At 39.0% G+C, this 21,834-nt stretch overlaps 1 protein-coding gene across 8 annotated transcripts in view; it reads right to left on the minus strand.

Annotated features, from left to right (window-relative positions):
* The window catches only part of lrmp (lymphoid-restricted membrane protein), a 34,508-nt gene that overhangs the window by 8,629 nt on the left and 4,045 nt on the right, over positions 1 to 21,834 (minus strand). For 6 of the 8 annotated variants that reach the window (XR_003936906.1, XM_030150157.1, XM_030150154.1 and 3 more), the window contains exons 3-27: positions 20,893 to 21,003; positions 18,690 to 18,870; positions 17,612 to 17,673; positions 17,418 to 17,493; positions 17,142 to 17,300; positions 16,940 to 17,057; positions 16,406 to 16,456; positions 16,215 to 16,292; positions 15,966 to 16,022; positions 15,695 to 15,754; positions 15,082 to 15,146; positions 14,683 to 14,797; positions 13,990 to 14,136; positions 12,936 to 13,037; positions 12,116 to 12,267; positions 10,612 to 10,723; positions 9,754 to 10,024; positions 7,973 to 8,025; positions 5,832 to 5,931; positions 5,291 to 5,450; positions 4,198 to 4,285; positions 2,016 to 2,062; positions 1,745 to 1,833; positions 1,414 to 1,619; positions 81 to 165 (exon numbers count right to left, since the gene is read on the minus strand). Coding sequence is in view for 7 of the 8 variants with exons in the window: in XM_030150157.1 (XP_030006017.1) it covers positions 81 to 165; positions 1,414 to 1,619; positions 1,745 to 1,833; positions 2,016 to 2,062; positions 4,198 to 4,285; positions 5,291 to 5,450; positions 5,832 to 5,931; positions 7,973 to 8,025; positions 9,754 to 10,024; positions 10,612 to 10,723; positions 12,116 to 12,267; positions 12,936 to 13,037; positions 13,990 to 14,136; positions 14,683 to 14,797; positions 15,082 to 15,146; positions 15,695 to 15,754; positions 15,966 to 16,022; positions 16,215 to 16,292; positions 16,406 to 16,456; positions 16,940 to 17,057; positions 17,142 to 17,300; positions 17,418 to 17,493; positions 17,612 to 17,673; positions 18,690 to 18,870; positions 20,893 to 21,003 (2,745 nt within the window). In the remaining variant the exon portion in view is untranslated. The remainder of the gene's footprint in view (positions 1 to 80; positions 166 to 1,413; positions 1,620 to 1,744; positions 1,834 to 2,015; positions 2,063 to 4,197; positions 4,286 to 5,290; positions 5,451 to 5,831; positions 5,932 to 7,972; positions 8,026 to 9,753; positions 10,025 to 10,611; positions 10,724 to 12,115; positions 12,268 to 12,935; positions 13,038 to 13,989; positions 14,137 to 14,682; positions 14,798 to 15,081; positions 15,147 to 15,694; positions 15,755 to 15,965; positions 16,023 to 16,214; positions 16,293 to 16,405; positions 16,457 to 16,939; positions 17,058 to 17,141; positions 17,301 to 17,417; positions 17,494 to 17,611; positions 17,674 to 18,689; positions 18,871 to 20,892; positions 21,004 to 21,834) is intronic. The other 2 variants (XM_030150156.1, XM_030150155.1) reach the window with 2 other exon arrangements.

Genomic DNA, 21,834 nt, shown 5'->3' on the forward strand with positions numbered 1-21,834 from the left:
TTTGACATCAAAAGAGAGTGGTTAAATAATAGCTACATGAATGACAATATAATAGTGTATCCAGAATCCATCATACATACATTCTTTCTCAGTGGCTGTGCTGGTCTGACTTTCCTGTTCCTGAATCTTGTGCTCTTCAGTGGCCTCCATGCTGCGTGACAGCTCCTGTAAAGTCCAGACAAACGTTTCTGCTTTTTTCTTTCTTCTGTTCTCGTTCTCTCCCTTGTGCTCACCTTCTGATCTCTCCACTTTCACATTCCTCTCAACTTCCATTTTGGTTTTGTCATTACCTTTCTCTTTATAACTGCATAGATGATGAGGTGGAGTGGGATGATTCAGTGTAGCCGCTGCTTTGGGTGGCTCATGATTCTGAATGACCTGATCCTAAGTGGAGCTAAAATGAAACTACACTCGTTTTTACCCCCTCTCTCTCTCTTACAAACACACTCACACAGCTGGAAAGACAACATTTCTTTTCAGTCGTCATGCTCAATCACGATATCAGTGTCAAACTGAAATGTAAACTTAGCGTGGTGAAACAAAGCATTAAGGAGGCATTATGAAGATGATGAAACTGACCCAAAACCAGATTCGTTGCACAATGTAGCTTGGACAAAAATTCAAGTCATTTAAACTTTTATACATTTTTTTAAAGTATCAAGCGAAATATGTAAGGTTTGTATGATAAATAATTACATACTTTACTCCCTATTCTTACATTTTTCATGATCATTTTTATAAGTGTAACTGTATAGCTCACAATAGAAACTAAAAACATACATAAATGATCTACAAAAGGTAGTGATGAACTCCAACATTAAGTAGCTTAGAAATCCTTCTCGCTATTAACCCATAAAGGCCCAACCATCCACTGTCGACCAAAACAGTCTACTGATCGAAACTGTTTAATACTTGTTGATCTGCTAATCCTATCAATCCATGTACATAATTGGTGTGAAATGCAGTTATTCATCTTTTCATGGTCATCAGATATGACCCATTTGGACATTCAGAGGCTCTGTAGTTACCGTGGAAACACAGTCATCTTCTACAACATTGATTCACCAGTAAAACCCATGGAAATGGATCAATGACAGTGGATGGACATACTGGGTTTATGTTCAGTTAATGATAGATTTTGCTTTAAAAGTAACTTTTTCTTCAGCTTTCTCTGTTTTTGATTTAAATTTAATTAAATTGATTAAATATACCAGTTTTTCACACACAAAAAATGCAAAACAGAGGATAATATTACAGTAAATAGTGCTAAATCACTTCCGAAAGGTTAAATATAGAGAAAAAAAGTCTTTTGGGAACTGTCACAAAAGTAGCACTGTGTCTTTATGGGTTAATGTGTGAAACTTCTCGTCCAACCGTTTGCTCAGAACAAAGTGAGAATGAGGTAGGTCTTACCAGTTCCTTTTTATTTTTGCCATGCAAGGGGAGGGAGTCCTTTTTGGCAGCTGAAGTAACGTCCTCCAACTGGCTGGGGTCAGAGGTGACACTGCCTGCGGTGCTTCCTGATTGGCTGGTTTGTGTAAAGGGCAGACCAGTAGCTGACAGAGGAGAGCTGCTTTCAGAGACGGTGGCCACTCTGCTGCTGGTGAACCGGTCTGTCGCTGAAAAGATGAGTAGATGCGTGGGTGGTCAAAGTTACACACGGATGCAAGAGGCAACAAACAGTCATCTCTGGCATGGGAGACTCTTTTCACATTGCTTTATAGACACACATTTTCCTTCCCACCTGTCATGCTAGGTGCCACTATTGAAGCATCTGCTGTACTGTCCTGCACACTCTCCTCCTCTTCCACCAGGATCGGTAACAGACTCGTGCTGAAAAACACCGGAAGTTGCACCTTTGAGGCATTATACACAATTGACAAGAAAGAAATTCAGCAGACATATTTGGCCTAAAGGGTTTTATGCAGAGAAAACAGTTCTCTTTAGACAGAAATCATTAGTGTGGCAGTGTGAAAACCCTGTGGGTTCACACCAGTTAACAGTGAAACACTCACCTGTCCTCAGCTGCTGATCTGTCTGCCGACTGCTCCTGGCTCAGGCTCTGAGATGGACAAAAGTAAAAGGGAGGGAGGGGTTGAGAAATAGACCAGTGGCCTTGGGCTGCCTTTTTCTGTGCCACACTACCAGAATAGTCAATGATTAAAAGACAAATGCACACATGCGTTTGCATTCATTTAGCATACCTGTCCCATGGCAGTCAAATGCTATCTAACTGAAAGTGTGGAAGAGAAAGATTGGGCTGATCCTTATATAATGTGGAGCTTCATAGAGAGTCCAGTGGTTCTATGTGTGTATTGCTGAGAAGGGTGCTCAAAGAACACGTTAACACTGGCACAGCACTCAGTGGTGGAGGCGGACTGCCTGCATACACAGTCATGAGAACAATGGAGCAAGGTGAGCACTCAGAGCCATGCAACGGGATATTGTGTAATGAGTGTGCATAACATCCGTGCATAATGTCAGTTCGTATTAAAAAAAAAAAAAAAAAAAACAGACCCCCCCCCAAAAAAAAAAAAAACTATCTGCAGTTAACAGCATCACTGATTAGTATAATAACATAAAATCCTCCTGTGCATGGATTCAATCATTGTTTCTATTTTTATATTTCAACAAATACAATAATGAGATTGTTAGGAAGCTGATTTCTGTGCTGCTCATCTTCACTGTTGACACAAAACCATGAAGAGGAATTAAATAAAGAACACTGTTTTACTTTTCATTAAATTTTAAGTAGTTTAATCATAACAGTTACATGTCAGTAAAATTATACTGATAACACTGAGTGATGACATTCAATGCTTATAAATCTTTTTACTTCCAACATATATGATAGATAACATGGTAATTCAAAGACTGATGCAGATTATTATTACTGTATACCAGACTCCACGCTGCCCGTGTTCGAATTCACCTTTCTTTCTTTGTCATTCTCTACTCATTAAAGTGGCCTTATGAAATTTTGTTGATGCTTTTTAATCACTAAATGGTCCTTAATGGTACTTAATGTTCCGATTAATCATTCAACCACCAAAAGTAACTATGAAAACATATAATTTACAAGTGAAACTAAAAGTCAGACAATTTGAATATAACCAAATGATTTTGTTCATAATAAACTCAGGTCATTGTCTTTGTGTACAGATAATAAAAAGGGTTTATGTCTGAATCATCAAAAGTATTTACATTTATATGACAAAACCTTAACCAAGCTATTTAAAGTATTTTACTAAAGTAGAGCACAGCCACAGAGTAAGCTCCCCTCAGACTACCTCTCAGCATGTGAGTAGTCCCACAAATTACCAACAGAGAGGACACTAAATGAAACTATCTGATTGATCACTCAGTATGAAACAAAGGTGATTGTGTTGAAACAGCACCTCATCAATAATCAAAATGTCAACATGAAAACACATTTGAGTAATGAGATAATAATCTGAGGCAACCTTATTGCTTAAAACCACAAACACCAGCAGCCGGTCAAAACACACAGACACAGATAACATCTACACTGGCCCGTTACTAGGTTTTGAAACATTACTGTTTTTAATAAATCCTCATTTTTACTTCTGAAAGTTTTGTTGATAACATTTTTTTGTTATCGGTTACTTCAGACATTAACCAAGCAAAACAGATAGATGTACTCACCATTTCCTCCCATCCATTTATTTATTTATTTATTTGATTCTGCATTTAACATCACGGTCCCTAAACATCCATGGTTTTCATAAGTTTAAACAATGACTATTATTCTATGGGGCTTTGCTTTTGCCAAAATCACAAAGTGCTGTTAATCAACTAGTTGAAAATAATTCACTAAAGTTTGTACTTGCCTTCTTTGGCAACACAGTTGAGGAAAGCAGTTAACCCATCCTTCCTTTACTCCCTAACCCTCTTGCACAAACAGTCAGGACTGGCTACATGAGTCTTTATGCCAAAACGACCTGCCCTTTAGTGCTCATCTGTGCTAAGGTGAGGACTCCCTCTCAACTCCCCCAGAGGAAGCCCAGCATCTGCCCTGCCCACTCAAACCCCCTCCCTCTCCCCACCCGAACTAAACTAAGATGAACATTAAGTGGCAGAAGAGAGGGAGGCAAAAGAGGAAGGAGAAACCATGAGGAGAGAATAGAGGAAGCTATATTCTCTTGTGCATTACAATATTTCCCTTTTACATCTGACCTTTGTGCGCTTCATGTCTCCGGTGCACGTCCCAGCCTCGTCGTCTTTCGGTCCTTCGCCCCTGGGGTCGTCACTCACTGGCGGAAGGCTAGCCACATGTAAGAGGTCAAAGGTCAACTGTCAAGCACCATTCATATTTAGGATTTGCAGAGTTTCTAATTATTCACTGATACTGTTGCAATACAAACAGAGAAAGAGATGAGGAAGCATCTGTGTCTTTGTAGGTGGACTGTGTCTATGCAAAGTACGGATGCAGAGAAACTAATTACCTTATTCACTCCTCCCACAGTGAGGAAAACACCCATTTGACTAGCAAATGTACCCAAGTCATAATGAAATGACAAAACTCAGTAAAAGGGTAACTTCAGCCGTGACACCTACCAACTTCCAGTCTAGTACATAGTTTATACTGCTATGAAAATTAGAAAGTGATACTGGTTACGGCTGTGAAGTAACATGATGCATCTGACTGTGAATTCATCAAGCGTTTCAGTAGAGTATATGCTTTTACTTAAAAGTTTTAAACAGCCACATTACCAGCTGATGCAGTCACCTGTGAGTAAGCTTCCTACTCATTTCTATTGGATTGTCACTTTGAAAAAAATTGCTTTCTCACATAATGTTAAATGGAGAAGAAGAAATCAGCAAAGACCATACCAAAAAAGACTGCTGTTCAAAGAAAGAACCTGCTGTGTCATTCAGAAGCCATCGCCATGATTATGATGATCACTCATAGATTCATTTTGGTTTTACTTTTTTCCTATTATTAGCTGCATTTAACAATATGACAAAAATATTTTTAATCTGTTAAAACTGACTGTCTTTAGTGGCATGGCACCCATGGAACATGTTGGAACGCTGCATAAAAATATTAATGTTCCTGACTTTGGCCCCCTCTGGTGGCAGTATTAAAAAAGACAACTTAGTACTACTTGGTGATCAACAACCAAAAAACATTTCCAAACTGGCAATAGAATAATCTCAATGAGTTTATGAGATGCAAGTTAAATCTGTTTAAAGTAGAAGCCTTATCGGTGTTAGACTCTGATTATGTGATTGGTATATAAGATAGAATCTATTTGTTTTCATTTACCTCTTGCTTTGGGTAATTGCTTCATCTGGTCCGGGCGATGTGCTTCCATGAGGAACCATCTCCGCTGCTGTAGGAGGAGTGCTACCAGGTGTGATGTTTTGGTCTTGTTCATGCGAGTTGTTCAGCTGGGATAAATCACCTTCCTCGAGAACCCCTGTACCTGAATGAAGAAGCATTAATCTGTGAAAACTGTCCATCCGTGTGATGGTCAAAAATTCCAGGACAAGTTTTTAAATGAACATTTACAAATAGTTGTGCAATAAGTGCATGACTTTACACAGCTGTCAAGTAGTTCTGGATACAAAATTCTGGATTGTGATAAAAGCATACTTGATCCCATTTTTGATGTTCATCTTTCAAGATGTTGCATATCTTTCTCCTCTAAAACCAACAGCAAAAATATCAAGTGAGTCAGAAAATGACTCACTGTTTGGTTAAGGTGTAAATACATGCAGAAAAAATAGCTGACAGTAGGGGGAGAAAAAGTGAAACTGAAAAACAGCGAGTGAATCACAGAGAGGGAAGAAGGCTGAGGTCTTACTGTTGTTCTCTGAGTGGGACGGATCAGGCAGAGCATCCGCCTCTGGGTGTCTAATGCTGACAGCTTGTGAGTGGGCGCTCAGTGGCACTGCTGCCTCTTCCTTAAAACCACAAAGATAAAACAAAACGATGAATATTTAAGAAAAGGGTGAAAAGATCAAATGATCAACACACATTAACCATGTACTTAACAACAAGCCCAAAATCAGCCAGTGGAAACAAATCTGTCAAATGTGAAGGCGTTGCATAAGAAGTTCAAGAAAATTAAATGGCTGACAAAAAAGCACAAAGCATCTGTCCCCTTGGTGATGGACTGGTGTTAAAATCCCTAATTACCAACATCTGCATAAGAATTGAAAGGCAAACATCACTTTCATTCAGCAATGCTCAAGCATTTACAATAGACTCACAGGAATAATTAGTTTTGTGACTTGAGTGGCATGATTGTAATCCTTAACGTTCAAGATCATCATAACTTCATATACAGCAACGTGGCTTTACTTTAAGGAGACCCTACATGGAATGTAATTTTCTTCATAGTCTCTCTTTTTGCTACCAACAGAAAGACTTTCCCCTTAACCTCGGCATGACCTCAAAGTTTCATCACTATTATTCTATATAAGGAAGCAAGTAGCTTCAGCACAAGCAGGCAAACTGCTGCCTGTGACCAGAAAATGGGAATAATGACCCGTGAAGAGCTATTTGGTAGGCAAATGACAGAGAGAGAAAAAGAAAGATGTAGAGAGCAGAAGCTTAGAAAAAGGAACGGGAGAGAATCCTGTTCGTGTCCTACCTTCCATGCAGTCATTGCTTCTCACTTGTTTTCAGAGACATGAGCGTATCGACTCGCAGAGCTTTAAGACTTGAGATATCTAATCCATCACAGAGACAGCGTCTGTTTTAAAGCCTTCCTTTTTTGATGGTGCATTTAGGACATTCCCATTTTCTGAGACTTGTCTTAGCGGGTAAAATTCTATACATCTAGTTTTTATATAAAAAGTTAAAACGCATAATATATAGAAATGATACAAAATGTAGAACATCCTACATGCAGTACACTGGTTAACTGGGCAAACCTGGCCCTTTAATAAGAGGAGAATAAAGAGGAAAAAGGCTCTAATCTCCCCTTGAATCTGTCAAGTAAAACTTAAAAATGTCTTTTTTCTCTCTTCCTTCTCGACACAACACAGAAAAAGAATGGTCATATTCACAAAACAGCAGATCATATCTGCGCCAAGTCATATTGTGTGTTATGTATATGTAAGGAAGGTAAGATGAGCAACACATCTTTTCTTGTAATTTCCTGCTTCCTGAAAACAATCTCATGCACCTGGCAGCTGCCCAGTACAAATAATATCATTTATTGTTGGCCACTGTGAAGCTCAGGAGTCCGCATCTTGTTCGCAATCACCGTAGCAATAACTGTCGACATCCTATGTTTCTCCAGCTGAAGGAATTAAAACTAAGAATCTGTCCATAACTACTCTTTAACTTCTACTGTGCTGTGATTTGTTCAGAGCCTTTTGTCCTTTTCTCATGGACTCTTACATGCACATCTCTGCAGCTCTTCTAGAAACAGTCATTCAAATTTTCCATTGAAATGAAAAGAATACTAATCTTGAACCAGGATGCCACAGTTAGAAAAAAATCCACTGGGGGCAATGGAGTGTTTCACCACTTATTCAATCACTGTTCTAAGCTACAAGAATATGGCCTTCCAAGAAAGGTCAAATGACATTACTCTTTGATGAATCAATAGGAGTAGCTCCCAATTAAAGTGAATATGTTGCTAGCAAAGACAAAAAAAAAAGATGCAGCTTATGCGCTGTGATGATTTTGTTTGAAGTGTGTTACTTTAAGAAACAGTGAATTCCTTTTGGGAATGAGACTTGAGGCATTCAAGGACCCAAGCTTAACCTTGAATGCTACCTCAAGCACTTAAAAGGAATTTCTGGAGTTAACAAGAAAATACTCTAGTGAAATAAAATAATACATCGTTATAATTTCTAAAATCCTCCATACATTTGATATTTTTTGTACATATGTTCAGACAAAAATAGTAACACACAAAAAGTTACATCAAGGCATTAAACCAAACACATCAGCCTTGTCACATGAATGAGCCTTAACAGTTCACATTACCTGCAAAGGTTTATAGGTCAGCTGTGGCTCAGACTCAGTGCAGGCATCAGATTCTGTGACACAGGAGGAAGAAGACAAGAGAAATAAAAATAAACAAAAGGAAAATGAAAGGCAGAAATACGAGGCTACAAAAAAGGACAAAACAATGAGGTATTCATTAAAACTTCATTCCTATGTGCAATTCATCTAGGGGATGATTGCCTTTCAAAAAAAGAAACCGCACCTTTTACCATAAAAGGACTGACTGTATTATGCAAGGCACCGAGATGAAGGGGGACATTAGGGTTAAATACTACGAATGGCTAAGGTGGCATTAATGACCACATTCTCACACTTTCATATGTTGATGTGATTCATTTCTCTCTGCCTGCATGAGCAGCCTGCAGAAAGAAAGGAATGGGGGATTACTGAGCTCGCTTCATGGCCTCAAAACAGTCTTACACCTGGCCATAGAAGGACCTTGAGGAGGAGAGGATTCCACACACATATGCACACACACACACACACACAGGCCTACACACAATCTTTAGAAACCCAGGGCCACAACAACCATAGAAGGCAGAGGTCTATTTCCAGGGGCCTCAGAGTATGCGTGTATCCTTATGCTAAGAGTGTGTGAGTATATATGTGTGTGTCTGTGTGTCTGTGTGTGTGTGTGCATGTGTGTGTGCGTGTGTGCGTGTGTGTATAGGTACTGTTGCCTCAAGGGTGGCTGAGTGCCCTGTGACTTCCACGGATTACAAGAGATAATCCACTGTCTCACACAAATCAACACTCAAACACAATAACTAAGTCTATAATCTGTTCTTCACCTCTGGGGTTTATCTTGTAAGGCACTTGTAAGAGAGTGTGAAACCTGCAACTTGCTACAGCACCTGCACAGGTGCACAACTAGGTCTTGACTTGTTGGTCTGACACAAAGATTTGTGTCTTTAAGTGTAAAATAGACTTAACAGAGTTGCAGGGCCCTCATTGTAAACAAAGCCAGGTTTATCTGTCCAGTGTTAGGTTAGCAATTACGTATACACTGCTAAACATCTACAAAGACCAGCTACAATGTGTTATATTGTAAAGTTATATGGAATTGTCTATTTATAGGTCATCCACAAAAGAGCAATAAAGTCCCTAAAATTGCTTTAGATTATTATTATTTTACAGATACCTATTAAATTCTATGAAACCACCAGGGAAAATTATCTAGCTATTGCTTTTTGGAAATTGCTATTCCCAACTCATAGGTCAACTTTTCTGCAAGAGGAAACACAATGCATTAGCTCCTCTTCATGCTGCATGAGACAAACTAAAGGCTTATTTATTTCACTAATCCTGCTCAGTGGGATCCAGAGCTAAAACTGAGTGAGCAGAGGTCGAGCCAGGGCTAGAAAAAAAATATTACTTATTACTACATTTAGCCCTATTTGGCTGAACTTTGAGAAGTTCAATTTAGCCCTTGGCTAACAGTGGTACATATTTGGTCTTAAAAGCTCAAGGAAGGCTTCTACAAATTCTCAAGTTTCCCAAAGATGATTCAGAACATTTAATCTGTCCAAAGCCAGTTGAAAATTAAAAGTCTACAATGAACAGCTGAAATGCATTAGTTATATTATATATATATATATATATATATATATATATATATACACATACACACACTAATATCTGTTAAAATTCTTAGAATACTGCTATTTTCTGAATATTTTCTTATGAAGATATACAGTTATATTTTCTGCCGAGTTGTAGTGCTGAGAAGATGAGGAATCCCCCTTCCTGCCCTCCCTCACCTTGACCCTTGTCCACTGTGCCCTGCCCAGGTGCAGCCTCTGTACAGAGAGGAATGGACTTCTCCTTCACTTCTCCCTCTCCTGCTGGATCCACCACCATCCACTTCTCCTCCCCGTCCTCCTCTTCACCTCTGTCTGTTAATTTATCTGCTGTCTCCTCAGATTTGCTGTTTACTCGTGCCTCTTTTACTCTGCAATAATTTTCCGCTATCTCGTTCTTCAAGAAGTCTTGGAGAGCGAATTCCTCATCCCAGTCCAAGTCTTCTCCAGGCTAACCAAGCAAAGAAATACAGGAAATGGCAACGTTATTGTAAAGGTAAGATGGGAAAAATGATCAGGCACTGTGGTTAGGAACACTACAACAAAAACAAAATAATAACCTTTCATCTATCCATAATGTGCATGCTAATTGTCTTCTTTCTTGGTTACTGCACACAAATACATCTCCCTTAGCATCAAACTCATTTTGTTTTGCAGTAAAAAAAAAAACAAAAAAACAATGGTGTTGTTATGGAAATGCTTGAGTATTCATCAGTGCATTTTGTGGGAGAAACAGTGTGTAGGTGTATAGTGCTTGCATCTGATTCTGTGTGTGAGGGCGCACATGTCTACTTCAGCCGCCAACTCGCCCTCTTCTACCAGATACTCCATCTGTCTGAATACATAGAGTTCTGCCACGCTGAAAGCATAGCTTCTGAATTTGATGTTACTGCATAAAGCCATATAAATTATCGTTCATAAAAACACAAATATCCTAAACCTAATGCGGCTTTAATGCCAGTGAACATCGACGCTATTTTAACCATCTTGAAAGTGAAAATTATGTTACATGATTATAACCCCATTCTGCTATCTGACCTCCTCGTCTGGTGTAGGCGTCTGACACGAGGCCTCTCTACTGTCCTGAGGAGTCCTGAGCTGCTCTAGCTCCTCACACAGCTGCCGCTTCTGGTTCTCCTGCTCCTGCACCCTGTACAGAATGCCACAAAATTAATAAGTGTGAGAAGAGGAAAAGCCTAGGAGAAAGAAACTACAAAACCATTATTAGCTGGCTATCTGTGACAGGTAAAGCACAAGCACTGATGTCCTAGAAGACAGTACGGTGGACATACTGTACCCAATCCGCAGGCCCATGCAGTGTCCCATTCTGTTGCCCAGGGTGACCAGCGCCAGTTCTCCGACTGGCCCACTAACAGCTCCGTCACTTCACAGTTTTTTAACTCCAGTCCTAGCCAAGCCCTCAGATCTCAGACAACACACAGACCCTCAAATCTGTCTGGCAACAACACCTTAATCATAGCACTGAGTTAGAAGTCCAGTGTTACTATGAAAAGGCTGCATATATCTACTGTTCTGAGCAGGACTGAAAACTATACCTACAATGACACCTCTTCAATTTTCCTTTCTGCCAAACAATACTAAAATTCCTCCTTCACCCTGGCACCTGAGCTCCAGTAAATCCCAGTTAGACACACTGACAAGTTCTCCTTGTCTGGTCTGATACTGTACCACACTAGCTGTGTTTTATATCTGGGGGGATGGCCGTATCCATAGACACACAAAACACACAATAAGGCAGACCATCACACACTGTCAGACTCAAGTCCGGAATTGGCTCAGATCCTGGACTAGTGAGGCGGACCCTTTGGGGTGACCGAGGCCAGGATGACTGACAGGTCTTCTACCAGTCAGCACATCTGACTAGCCAAGTGAGAGAAAGCACTGATACCCACAGCTGAGATGTTCAGGACCTCTAGTCAAGGAAAGTCATTTGTCTTTTCTTAAGCTCATTATTAAAGTTTAAGTGATAACAACTTAGCCCAGAAAAATGCTTAGGTGTTGCATTAAGTCTTTTTGTATCTTCCAATTCACTCTTATGAATTTTTACTTGACTTTTTTACTACAACTCATCAATGTAGTGTTTATCATAAACTTAGCTATCAGTGAGAGTTAAACTCCTGAACAGGTCAGCTAAACTATTCAGCTAACCACGACAGCTCAACGTGTAATGAATGTAGTTTTAATATAGTAAGGGCACTGTTCAACTTCATTAGATTCAGACTCTCTCACATCTTCCTAACTGACTATAGTCTTACCTTACTTAGCCATAAAATGAACTCCAACTCCTCCTACTATGGTTAACTCAGCCAATGAGATCCTTGCTCCACCTCATAGAAATTTTTCCCAATTACACTCAAGTTGTCTTTAAATAGTACAGAAGCTTCCACTTCAATCTCTTAGCTCTTATACCAGCTTCTCAAACACAACATTACTGACTTTGGTATTCAGCAGCTCCCAGATTCCACATACACCACCACATATGCACAGAAAGTTGCAGGTTTCATAATTAAGACCTTCTCACCTGACTGAAAGATGCAGGATCTCGGTGCGGGACCTCCTCATATTACTGGCCATTTTGATCAGCTCCTTTTCCAGTGAGTCTGTGTACTGGGCAAGCTGGTCCAGGCTTAGGGCCCAGTCAGCCCTCCTCGCATCCAGCTCACTTTGCACCGTCTGTGGGACAACAAGGCCAAAGGATCAGCCACTACGGAGAGAGGCCTTGGACTGGATGTCTTTAATACCTCCAAAAAAAGTTCTGACACCTAACTGCCACAAAGTCTTTCCATATCAAAGAGTAAAGAAACAAGACCAGACTAACTTCTATTTGCAAAGTGCTACTGCACTAATGAGCTCTGTCTCATTTGGTATGTTTACTGCGCTATGGCAGTACGTGGCTAATGAATGCACAGTGGCAACAATGCAGGAGGAGGGGGGAAGAGAAAAGAGAGAGAGAGGCAGAGAGATGGAGAGATACACATTATCAAAGTGAGGGAGGAGGGGAGTGGGCTGCGTTTCACGGTACAACACACTGACTAACAGCACCGCTTGGATGGGGCCTGGTGGAGAGTTACATAAGTGAGAGATCTCTAGAGAGGAAAGATAGTGGGTGGGAAAGAGAAAGTGTACATAGGCAGTGATAAGGAAAGAGAGAATGAAACAGGTGGAAGGAAAGATAGATAATGCCTATATTACATAAATTCCTGAAATATATGAAAACTTTTAACCTACTTCTATTCATATGGAACATAAAGTCATCAGCACTGCAGAAGCATGTGACTACTGTTCTTATGCAGTGTACCAGTTTATAATGAAGATAATGTTTGAATGTGAGCATTTCAGACCTGAAGCCTTGTGTCTGTGTTGCCCCCTGGCTGTGTGGGGTCATCCAACAAGCCTCGAACTGTGAACAAGACTGACTCCGCCTCTTCTCTGAAATTCCTTTTCTGAGAAAAACAAAGCGTGAGCATGCTGTCAGGTCAAAACAATCAATAATTACTCAAACCATACAGGATTTTTCCACGAAGTACATTTATGAATGTTAGCAGCATTCTATTTCAAATGCTTTGTCCATGGATGACAGTCAAGGAAAACTTCACCTGGGGAAGTGATCTTAGCCACTTTTATTCAGGTCCTAGGTTTAAAGACCAAAATTAAACCAGGCACTTAATGGAAGTCCACAGCTTTGCTACTACTTGCAAAGCATAAATCTGCAACATCTTGAAAACCTGCCACTTCATACTCATGAAAGGGGATGAGACCGTATCATTTCCATAGCAACAGCTCCCTCTACTTCTGGTCTTACACAGGTTTTCTTAGTATCTACTGTAGATAAAAAAAAAACTTTATAGCGCTACATTCTAAAATCAGCCAGTGGAAATGTCACCTGGGATGTCATCTGTCAGCTTCAGTCTTACTGAAATGGGTGGAATAAAGCCTCTGAAACAAGTTTGTGCATTGTTGTAAAATGGTTTAATCTGATCATGTTTTTAAATCTATGGTCATAACTGGGCCTTAAACATTTGAGAGACCATGCTAAAGTCAAACCTAAAAATGTTTAATCCCCTGAGACCCAGGAAATGTCAGCAAAGTACAAGCTTTTTTTGTTTTTTATTAAATGAGTGCCTATATTGGAAACATCATGATGCAACAGTTTTTTCAGATGCAGTTTTTAAAATTTGTATGGAATGTCCTTTGTGGTGGACAGGGGTCTTTTTTTTTTTTTTTCGTATAAAGTTGTGAAACTCTTGTCCATAAATGTGGACAGAAAACCCATAGCTGGGTCTTAGGAGGTTAAGTCTAGTAAATGAATGAAACACTATGATGTTTTATTTCACTTTTTAAGGGCTAACTATTTTATCTGTGAGTACATTTTAATAGGTATTTTGACTTGATTACCATTTTGTTTAAGATGTTCTTGAACTCCAGTGCCATGTGTTCAGGACTGGGTCCCTGCAGCATCAGTAGCACCTCCCTGTCCAGCGTCTCATCCAGTGGAGAGGCAAAGCTCATAGTGGTGGACAAATGATCAACACCATGAGGCGTCTGCAGCAACAGAGGACCAAGAAAATAAACACTATGCACCAAATTACAGCAGAGGGGCTAGACTGAAACTTGTCTGTGGCATGTGAAAAACTGCATTTAAAATATAGACAATTCTTTGTATTGTGTGCTGAATTTGCTCAGCAGTTTGTGGGGGAAACATCATTAGTAATTTATCAACCTGCCTGAAGGCAAATTCACAGAACTACATCTGCAATATGTGTAACAAAATTATTCACTTTTTACTGAATACAAACAATACTAGTTGTATATTTTGTTGTGGTGGTTTAGAGTGAGCTATGTCTGAAGACGGTGCATTCAACTCTAGATTTTAATGCAAAAGGTTGTCTTCTATAAAGCAGATCACCAACAGATGCCACACCCTTAAAACACTCAGTCAGGATAAAAACAGAATCTCACAACAGTATTTTTAGATAAATGTAGAATTAATTTCAGACTAGCAAAAGTTATGGGGGGACAAGTGGATAAAAGGGGTTGGAGTAATCAGTGAGAAATAAAATAGATCCAAGTAGAGTATGTGAAAAAGACCTTGAGTAGGGGGGTGCTGACCTCCAGTGGTGACTGTGCCAAAGCCAGTTCTGTCTGTAAGGATCCAGAGCTGCTCTGGTTCAACCTGTAGGCCACAGACAGGGACAGACCAGCACTGCAACACACAGGAGGACATAATAATGGCATAAATATTAAACAGGAAGTGAAAATGTTAGAATAACTGTAATGATTACATGAGTAGGAAACTGCTTAAATGAAAATGGGATTCACATGCAGAGAAATATTTGTATTTATTCTGTGGCAAAATATATTGTTGGTATTTTAGATTAAGACAGTCCTCTAGCAAAACATAATTTTAAAAGGAGAAAGGTGACAAATGCCCTCTATTTTAGTAATAGTAGTTTGTAATCCCTCTATCCTCCAAGTGCACTTTCTTACCTGACTAGGTCTGGGTGCATCATTTGTATCTGGTTCTCCAGTTTGCTTTTGTCTGCCCTCAGCAGCTGAAATCAAAAAAAAGAAAAAGAAAAAAAAACACAACCATGACTCAGTCCATCCCATTGAATATTTGGAAAACTACGTATTACAGAGTTTTCTTTCCATATTTATGACATTTTTATACAGGCACATGATGTCTGATAGGACAATTATGTAAACAACTCTCCCACCCAACATGAAAAATCCTGCAACTCCCCTCTATACGACCTGTGTGTCTGAGGTCAGCAGGTGATATCATTCCCACAGACTTCACATCCCACAGCTGAAATGTTAATAATGTACACACGCCTATCAGAGAGATCATTTTAGGAACCATTCACTTCTAGTCACCTTAATACAAATGAAAGAATACAAAAAGATGGATAATTTTGATTACAAATAGGCCTTTTTGATATCCTTTTTAAACTTCAATTGCTAAAATCATATGGCCATTTCATTTCAGACACTAAAGTATTAGTAGAAGCAGGTTTTTATTTTCTAACAAGTACATTTTTTACAAAGGTTTAACTGACAACAGGCAAAAACAAGAAAAAAAAGGGAGAATTCACCACACCTCTGTGATGGAGGAGTATTCTTCCACTGTAACCTTCATCTCATTTATCTGTCTGTTCTTCTGTAAAAATGAGGGGGAAACATAATACCATTATGATTTTAGTGTTTACATTTCTTACAGTTTTGCAGACACTATCAACTGTACCCAATTTATTCTTTTGCAGGAATGAAATTTAAAGAAAGAGCTGACATACTTGATTCAAAGCATTTGCCGTAATTCTGAATGTTCTAAACGATTTAGTTTTATGGAAATAAATCTAAAAGTTTCTGACCTCTAGTATTGCAGCTTCCTTTTCATGTATGATGCTGTCAAAGGAGTCAATTTGCACCTGAGGACAAGAGAGGAACAGTTACATAATACAGCATATTGTGTGTGAAACATATTCACAATGTAAAGAATATGTTCTGAGGAGGTAAAGAGAACATGTACAATGCCAGAAAAAATGGACACTGAATGAAAAAGACTCGAGCGCATACAGAGCAGAATGTACAAATTATTTTGAGCAGATGGTAAAAGGCACCTGAAGGTCAGCGTTAATGTCACACAGCTCTGCTATTCTCCTCTGAAGCTCATCCATCTCCATGGTGACCTTAAAATTCTGGGGGCATCAGAGAGGAGCCATTCATAACCTTCCACCAACAAACTTTTAACATCATGCACTACATAGACTCCTTCTGAATGGATATGTATGGATGATATCCTGTGCAGTACCTCTTCCTGAAGAGAAGCAATCTTGGCAATGAGAGTCTGGTTCTCTCTCTCCTAGACAAAGGAAAATGAGAAAATATCATGTCAGCTCAGTCTGATGTTTTCAGCTGGGGATGATTCTGAAAGCTTCAATAAAAAGAAATAGTCCTTTTAATTTGTTTTTTGTTCAGGGTAGGGCTGTTAGGGTTCATGAGTTCTGCAAAGCCTCAAATTAATTTGATGCATTTCCCAGCTGTTGTTTTGGTTTAGTTGAAGCCAGTGTTAAGGTATTATCAGTATCTAAGTGAGCTATTGGCAAAACTGATTTGTATTTAGCCATTTTAATAATGTTTTTGTACTGCAATTGGCCAAGCAAGTTAAAACAGTTAAATATTCCAAGATAAATCACTGTTTTATGTATTTTACCCCCCTCAAATATAAGTCACCTACAGATACTGCTTAAACTCAGGGTCTACAGTAGATTTCAACTGCAAATGCCTGCATGCAGGGGAAGATTTAAGCTGTGATGCGTATATTTAGTTTCTTCACGTGACTGACCACATGTTTGCTGTGTGCAGAGGCACGAGCTCTGTTGTCCTCCGTACAGCTCAGCATGGCCTTCATCTCCTCCACCTCATCCTTCAGCATCTTCTCTTTCTGGGCTAGCTGCTGATTTCTAAAAGAGCAAAACAAAGATGAGCCATCAGCAAACCACGGTACATCTGTGCAGTGTAAATGCATGCAAGTGTGTGCATCTTACACCCGGGTCTGGTTCTGCAGCTCCTCATTCTCTTCTGCCAGCCTTTGGTTGCTGTCCTCCATACTCTCCACCACCTGTTTCAGCTTTCTCACCTCCTCCTGCAGCTTTTGGTTGCTCATCTGGAGGTCGGCAACACAGTACACGAGTTCTGACGTCTCACTGATGAGTAAAACAGACAAGTACTCATATAGACAACATAGTTTTATATATGCAAGGACATGTGTAGGTGGGAATTTAAAAAAAAACACACTTTTGAATACAGACATGGACACTTACAATTCTGCTCTGGATGCCTCTCCTCCGAAGGCCTCCAAGCTTCCTGAGGTCATATTGAGGAGCATGGACCGCTTGGCTTAAACAGAAAAAAAAAAAAAAGCATATTGACAATGCTCCTGCTGGTATTAAGATGATATTCTATGTATAGCACAAGGACATGACAGGACACAAACAGTGTTTTCATGAGCACCCACCAGAGAGGCTGTCTCTGAACTTGACTGAGTCTTCCTGGGTGGCTTCCTCTGCAGACTCGTCTCTGAAATGCAGAAGAAAAATTAATCATCACAAAAGACGTGCATTACAGGAAGCTCACTTGATATTTTTCTTTTTAATCACATCATGCTGTTGCTATGGGAAACCTCAGGACTTGTTTGAGATGTAGCACTTATTTGTGGTACAGTCTAATATTTTGTAACTGCCCAAAAAAAGAAAAAAGTCATCTCTCAGCTCAGTCTAGAACATCTTCTCCATTCAGTGTAAATAAAGCCTGAAAAGAGAATAGGGCAGTTAATTCTACCTATGTCACTAAGCTGATCAATTGAGGGTCATATATCAACACAAGTACAAATATTTAGACATTCAATTGCAATACTTGCCAAGTGTAGGGACAGAAGCTGAAATCTTAGCAGAACAAATTCTCACCAGTAATTTCTCTTCTCATCTGATACATAACCCACCTACGCAGCACCTACTTGTGTAACTCAAGCTGAATATAGAAGGAGTGACTCCTCATTTTACAGAGGTAAAAAGATGCACAACTAATAATGATGGAGCAAGCTGCTACTTCTTCCCATGTTAAAACTGTTTTTTCTGACAGTGAATAAATGAGTTGCTAGCCAGATGTGTTTGCTATTTACCGAGGGCAAATCTAAAAAATACAATATATTAAAAAAAAAATCTGGCTGTAACCACATCCTTAAAAGGAAAAAGGTGTTTCAGTCTCACAAAACTGAAAAAAAAAAAAAAGATTGCATGGACTTTGGTTTCCACAACTCCACCTATTGTAGGAGTTCCAGGTCTCACAATCAGTCTGACGTCTCATTTAAAGACTTAATCTAGCAATATACACACATAACAAAGACATACAGCACCAGCAGATTATTTTAATCCATTATTGTTTGAAAATCTATTGACAAAAAGCGTCCCTCTACCACTGATGAGATGTACACAAAATTTGGAAGTATAAAATGAAAATAATTGAGCTGAATTTTGTTTCTAAATAATATAATGTTACTCATTTTAGATCTCAATCCTGTGCCTCTGGTGACGTACTCATTGTTGCGGCAGTCGTCAATCCACTCCCTCATCACAGCGTGGTACGTGTCAAGATCAATGGAGACATCTTTATGCTCTGGGTCGAGCATATTGCAAAGCTCCTCCAGTCCTCTGTCTTCTGAATCGCGACTTGTGGTGTGTCGCAGGTAATCGACGATGTGAGACACGTACACTTTACCTGTCAGAAGAGGAGATGGCACCAACATTAAAGGAGTGACATTTTTCTTTTTTAAATTCAATTATTCATTTTAAAACATTTCCCTGTGGTCTACATAAACTGTACAGGGTGGGGAAGCAAAATTTACAATGAACATTTAGTTGTTTTTTCTCAGCAGGCACTACGTCAATTGTTTTGAAACCAAACATATATTGATGTCATAATCATACCTAACACTATTATCCATACCTTTTCAGAAACTTTTGCCCGTATGAGTAATCAGGAAAGCAAACGTCAAAGAGTGTGTGATTTGCTGAATGCACTCGTCACACCAAAGGAGATTTCAAAAATAGTTGGAGTGTCCATAAAGACTGTTTATAATGTAAAGAAGAGAATGACTATGAGCAAAACTATTACGAGAAAATCTGGAAGAGAAGTTGTCACCCAAATATTTGAGGAACACTTGAGCAAGTTTCAGGAAGTGTGAGAAGGCAGTTATTGAGAAAGGAGGACATATAGAATAAAAACATTTTCTATGATGTAAATTTTCTTGTGGCAAATAAATTCTCATGACTTTCAATAAACTAATTGGTCATACACTGTCTTTCAATCCCTGCCTCAAAATATTGTAAATTTTGCTTCCCCACCCTGTAAATGCTATGCTTGGTTCTGAATTCTTCACTAATTCAACTCCATAGGTCCATCTTCAACCCTATTTCTGAGTAATGACACCAGAAAGGTCATTTTGAGCGCTGGCCCTTTAAATGCACATGACCCCACCCCCTCCAGATTGCTGGCTGTGCTGCTCTGTCCCGTTCAGTCACTTGAGTTCGTTGATACAACCAACAACTGAACATTTTAGGTAATCGGCCAGAACTTTGGAATTATTTTCAGTATGGACTACAACCTCTGCTGCTGACAAACAATTATGGCGTAATCTGAGAAATGTTCATCGGAAGTCTTGACCTTATATGTGCAAATGTTGTGACGGAACTTGTTATAGACGTAACAAATTAAGCAGGAATTGAAACGGGTTATAGAAATCCACTTGATTTTTGCTAGAATTAATATAAACATAGCTTTGCACCACCTGGAGGGTTCAAATTCAAACTTTATGAACTATTAGGGTCCAAATATACAAATAAATGAACCAAAGACTAATAAAAGTGGGTTTGACAAAATATGACCCCTTTAAACTAGTGAGAAAAAAATCATCTTTGAAAACTTGACTAACTGACCATGTTATGATGTAATATAAGTTACTAATGTGGTGTTGTAATGGAATGTTTGTCTTTCTACTTTATCACCATTTTCAACAAGGAGAGATACTGTAACTGAGATACACTGTGACTTCAGAGGGTTAGAACATGTACTCATTATAGAAAGGGACCACAGCAATAGCAAAAAACAACCTAAGTGCCATTAGTCAAACTATCCAAAAAGTTAAGCTCTGCATTTACAAATCATGCTCTTTTCCAGAATGACAAAGTTCAAATAAAAACAGCCATTTGTTTAATTTCCACAGGGATATTGTCTTATCTAGAAAATATTAACAATCTGATTTAGGAAAAGAGCTGCAATTTACATAAACGAAACATGAATGAAATAAGAAGGAAAATGGGATCTATCACCCGACACCGAGGCTCACAGCTTTGGCTCTAATCAGACTGAGAAGTGAAGGAAAATGTACAAAAACTTGTGTCCTCTTCTTAAAAACAAGAATGACTTGTAATTTCATGAAAAGAACAACTTCTCTATCCTGCTTTCACATCATAAACCTCTACAGCAAATAAAGCAACTTCAATGATACAAATACAAGATTTGTGCTGCTAAAGCCAAGAGGCAAAAGAGAAATACAACACTAACACAGTGTGAAAGCTTTAGGGAATTAGTTCTGCCCTGGACACCAAAGAACAACATGGTATTATAAACACAATGGCATGTTATTTATCTATGTGCGCTCACATTGTTGCGAGACTCACGTGCATGACCCAAGCGCTATTTCATGAATCTGTGTGTGTGTGTGTGTCTTTGTGCATCTACCTCGGCGCTGGGTGTCACAGGCATGGAAGATCGTATCAAGCAAATTCTCCTCACAGATGAGACTGATTTCTGCCATATTCCCCCTTCTGTTTTCTGATGTCAATGAGGTTCCTGAATAAAATAATTACACACAAACCAAAAACACAGACTGTATTGAGTTGTGTTGCTGAAAAAAAAAGCACATGATACAATTCACTTCAGGCTAAGTCACAGCTGTAATGACGTGGTGATCAGACACATAATTCACTGCAATGTTGCATAAGAATATGGATTTGGTGCCATGATTTTTTAAACTGTGGGTGGAATTATTAGTACTCTGCCCCTCAAAGGAAAGGCAAGGGGTATTGTGTTTGACCTGACTTGTTTGTTTGTTTGTTTGTTTGTTAACATTCTAGCAGCAAAACCATTGGTTGAATTCATACCAAATTGGGTTTATAGATTGCCAGTGACCCAGAACAGATGTGGTTACATTTTGGGAAAAGTAGGTCAAAGTCAAAATTTTTTACGAATTTTTTAAATCTTTTCTTTCTCCCATTTACTTATAATTGGCAGAATTTCACATGTCTATAAAAACAAACACTTTGTTTCAATTTACTTCAAACTTGGCACATATATAGAGGCAATTGATATGTTGACATCAGCACACACATAGACATGATAACATCAACTGGATCGATGTCAAAATAAGCTACAATACGCGTGAGGGGCGGGGTTTGTTGTGCCTGGAACCACTTGTTTTTCATTATCTTGTTACTCTTTAAGTTCATTAAACTGAATATCAGTAATACTGCAACAAGAGAAACAAGAAGGATCCATGGATGATCATTTTTAAATTAAAGTTTTAACACTTTTTGTCCTGTCTGTAAGCGTGATCAAGTACCTGTCCTACATGTTCAACGTATGTATTGTTGTAATACCAAAGCAACCACCTAGACTGCAAAA

This window comes from Sphaeramia orbicularis, chromosome 12 (genome assembly GCF_902148855.1).
Source record: "Sphaeramia orbicularis chromosome 12, fSphaOr1.1, whole genome shotgun sequence".
NCBI classification, from domain to species: Eukaryota; Metazoa; Chordata; class Actinopteri; order Kurtiformes; family Apogonidae; genus Sphaeramia; species Sphaeramia orbicularis.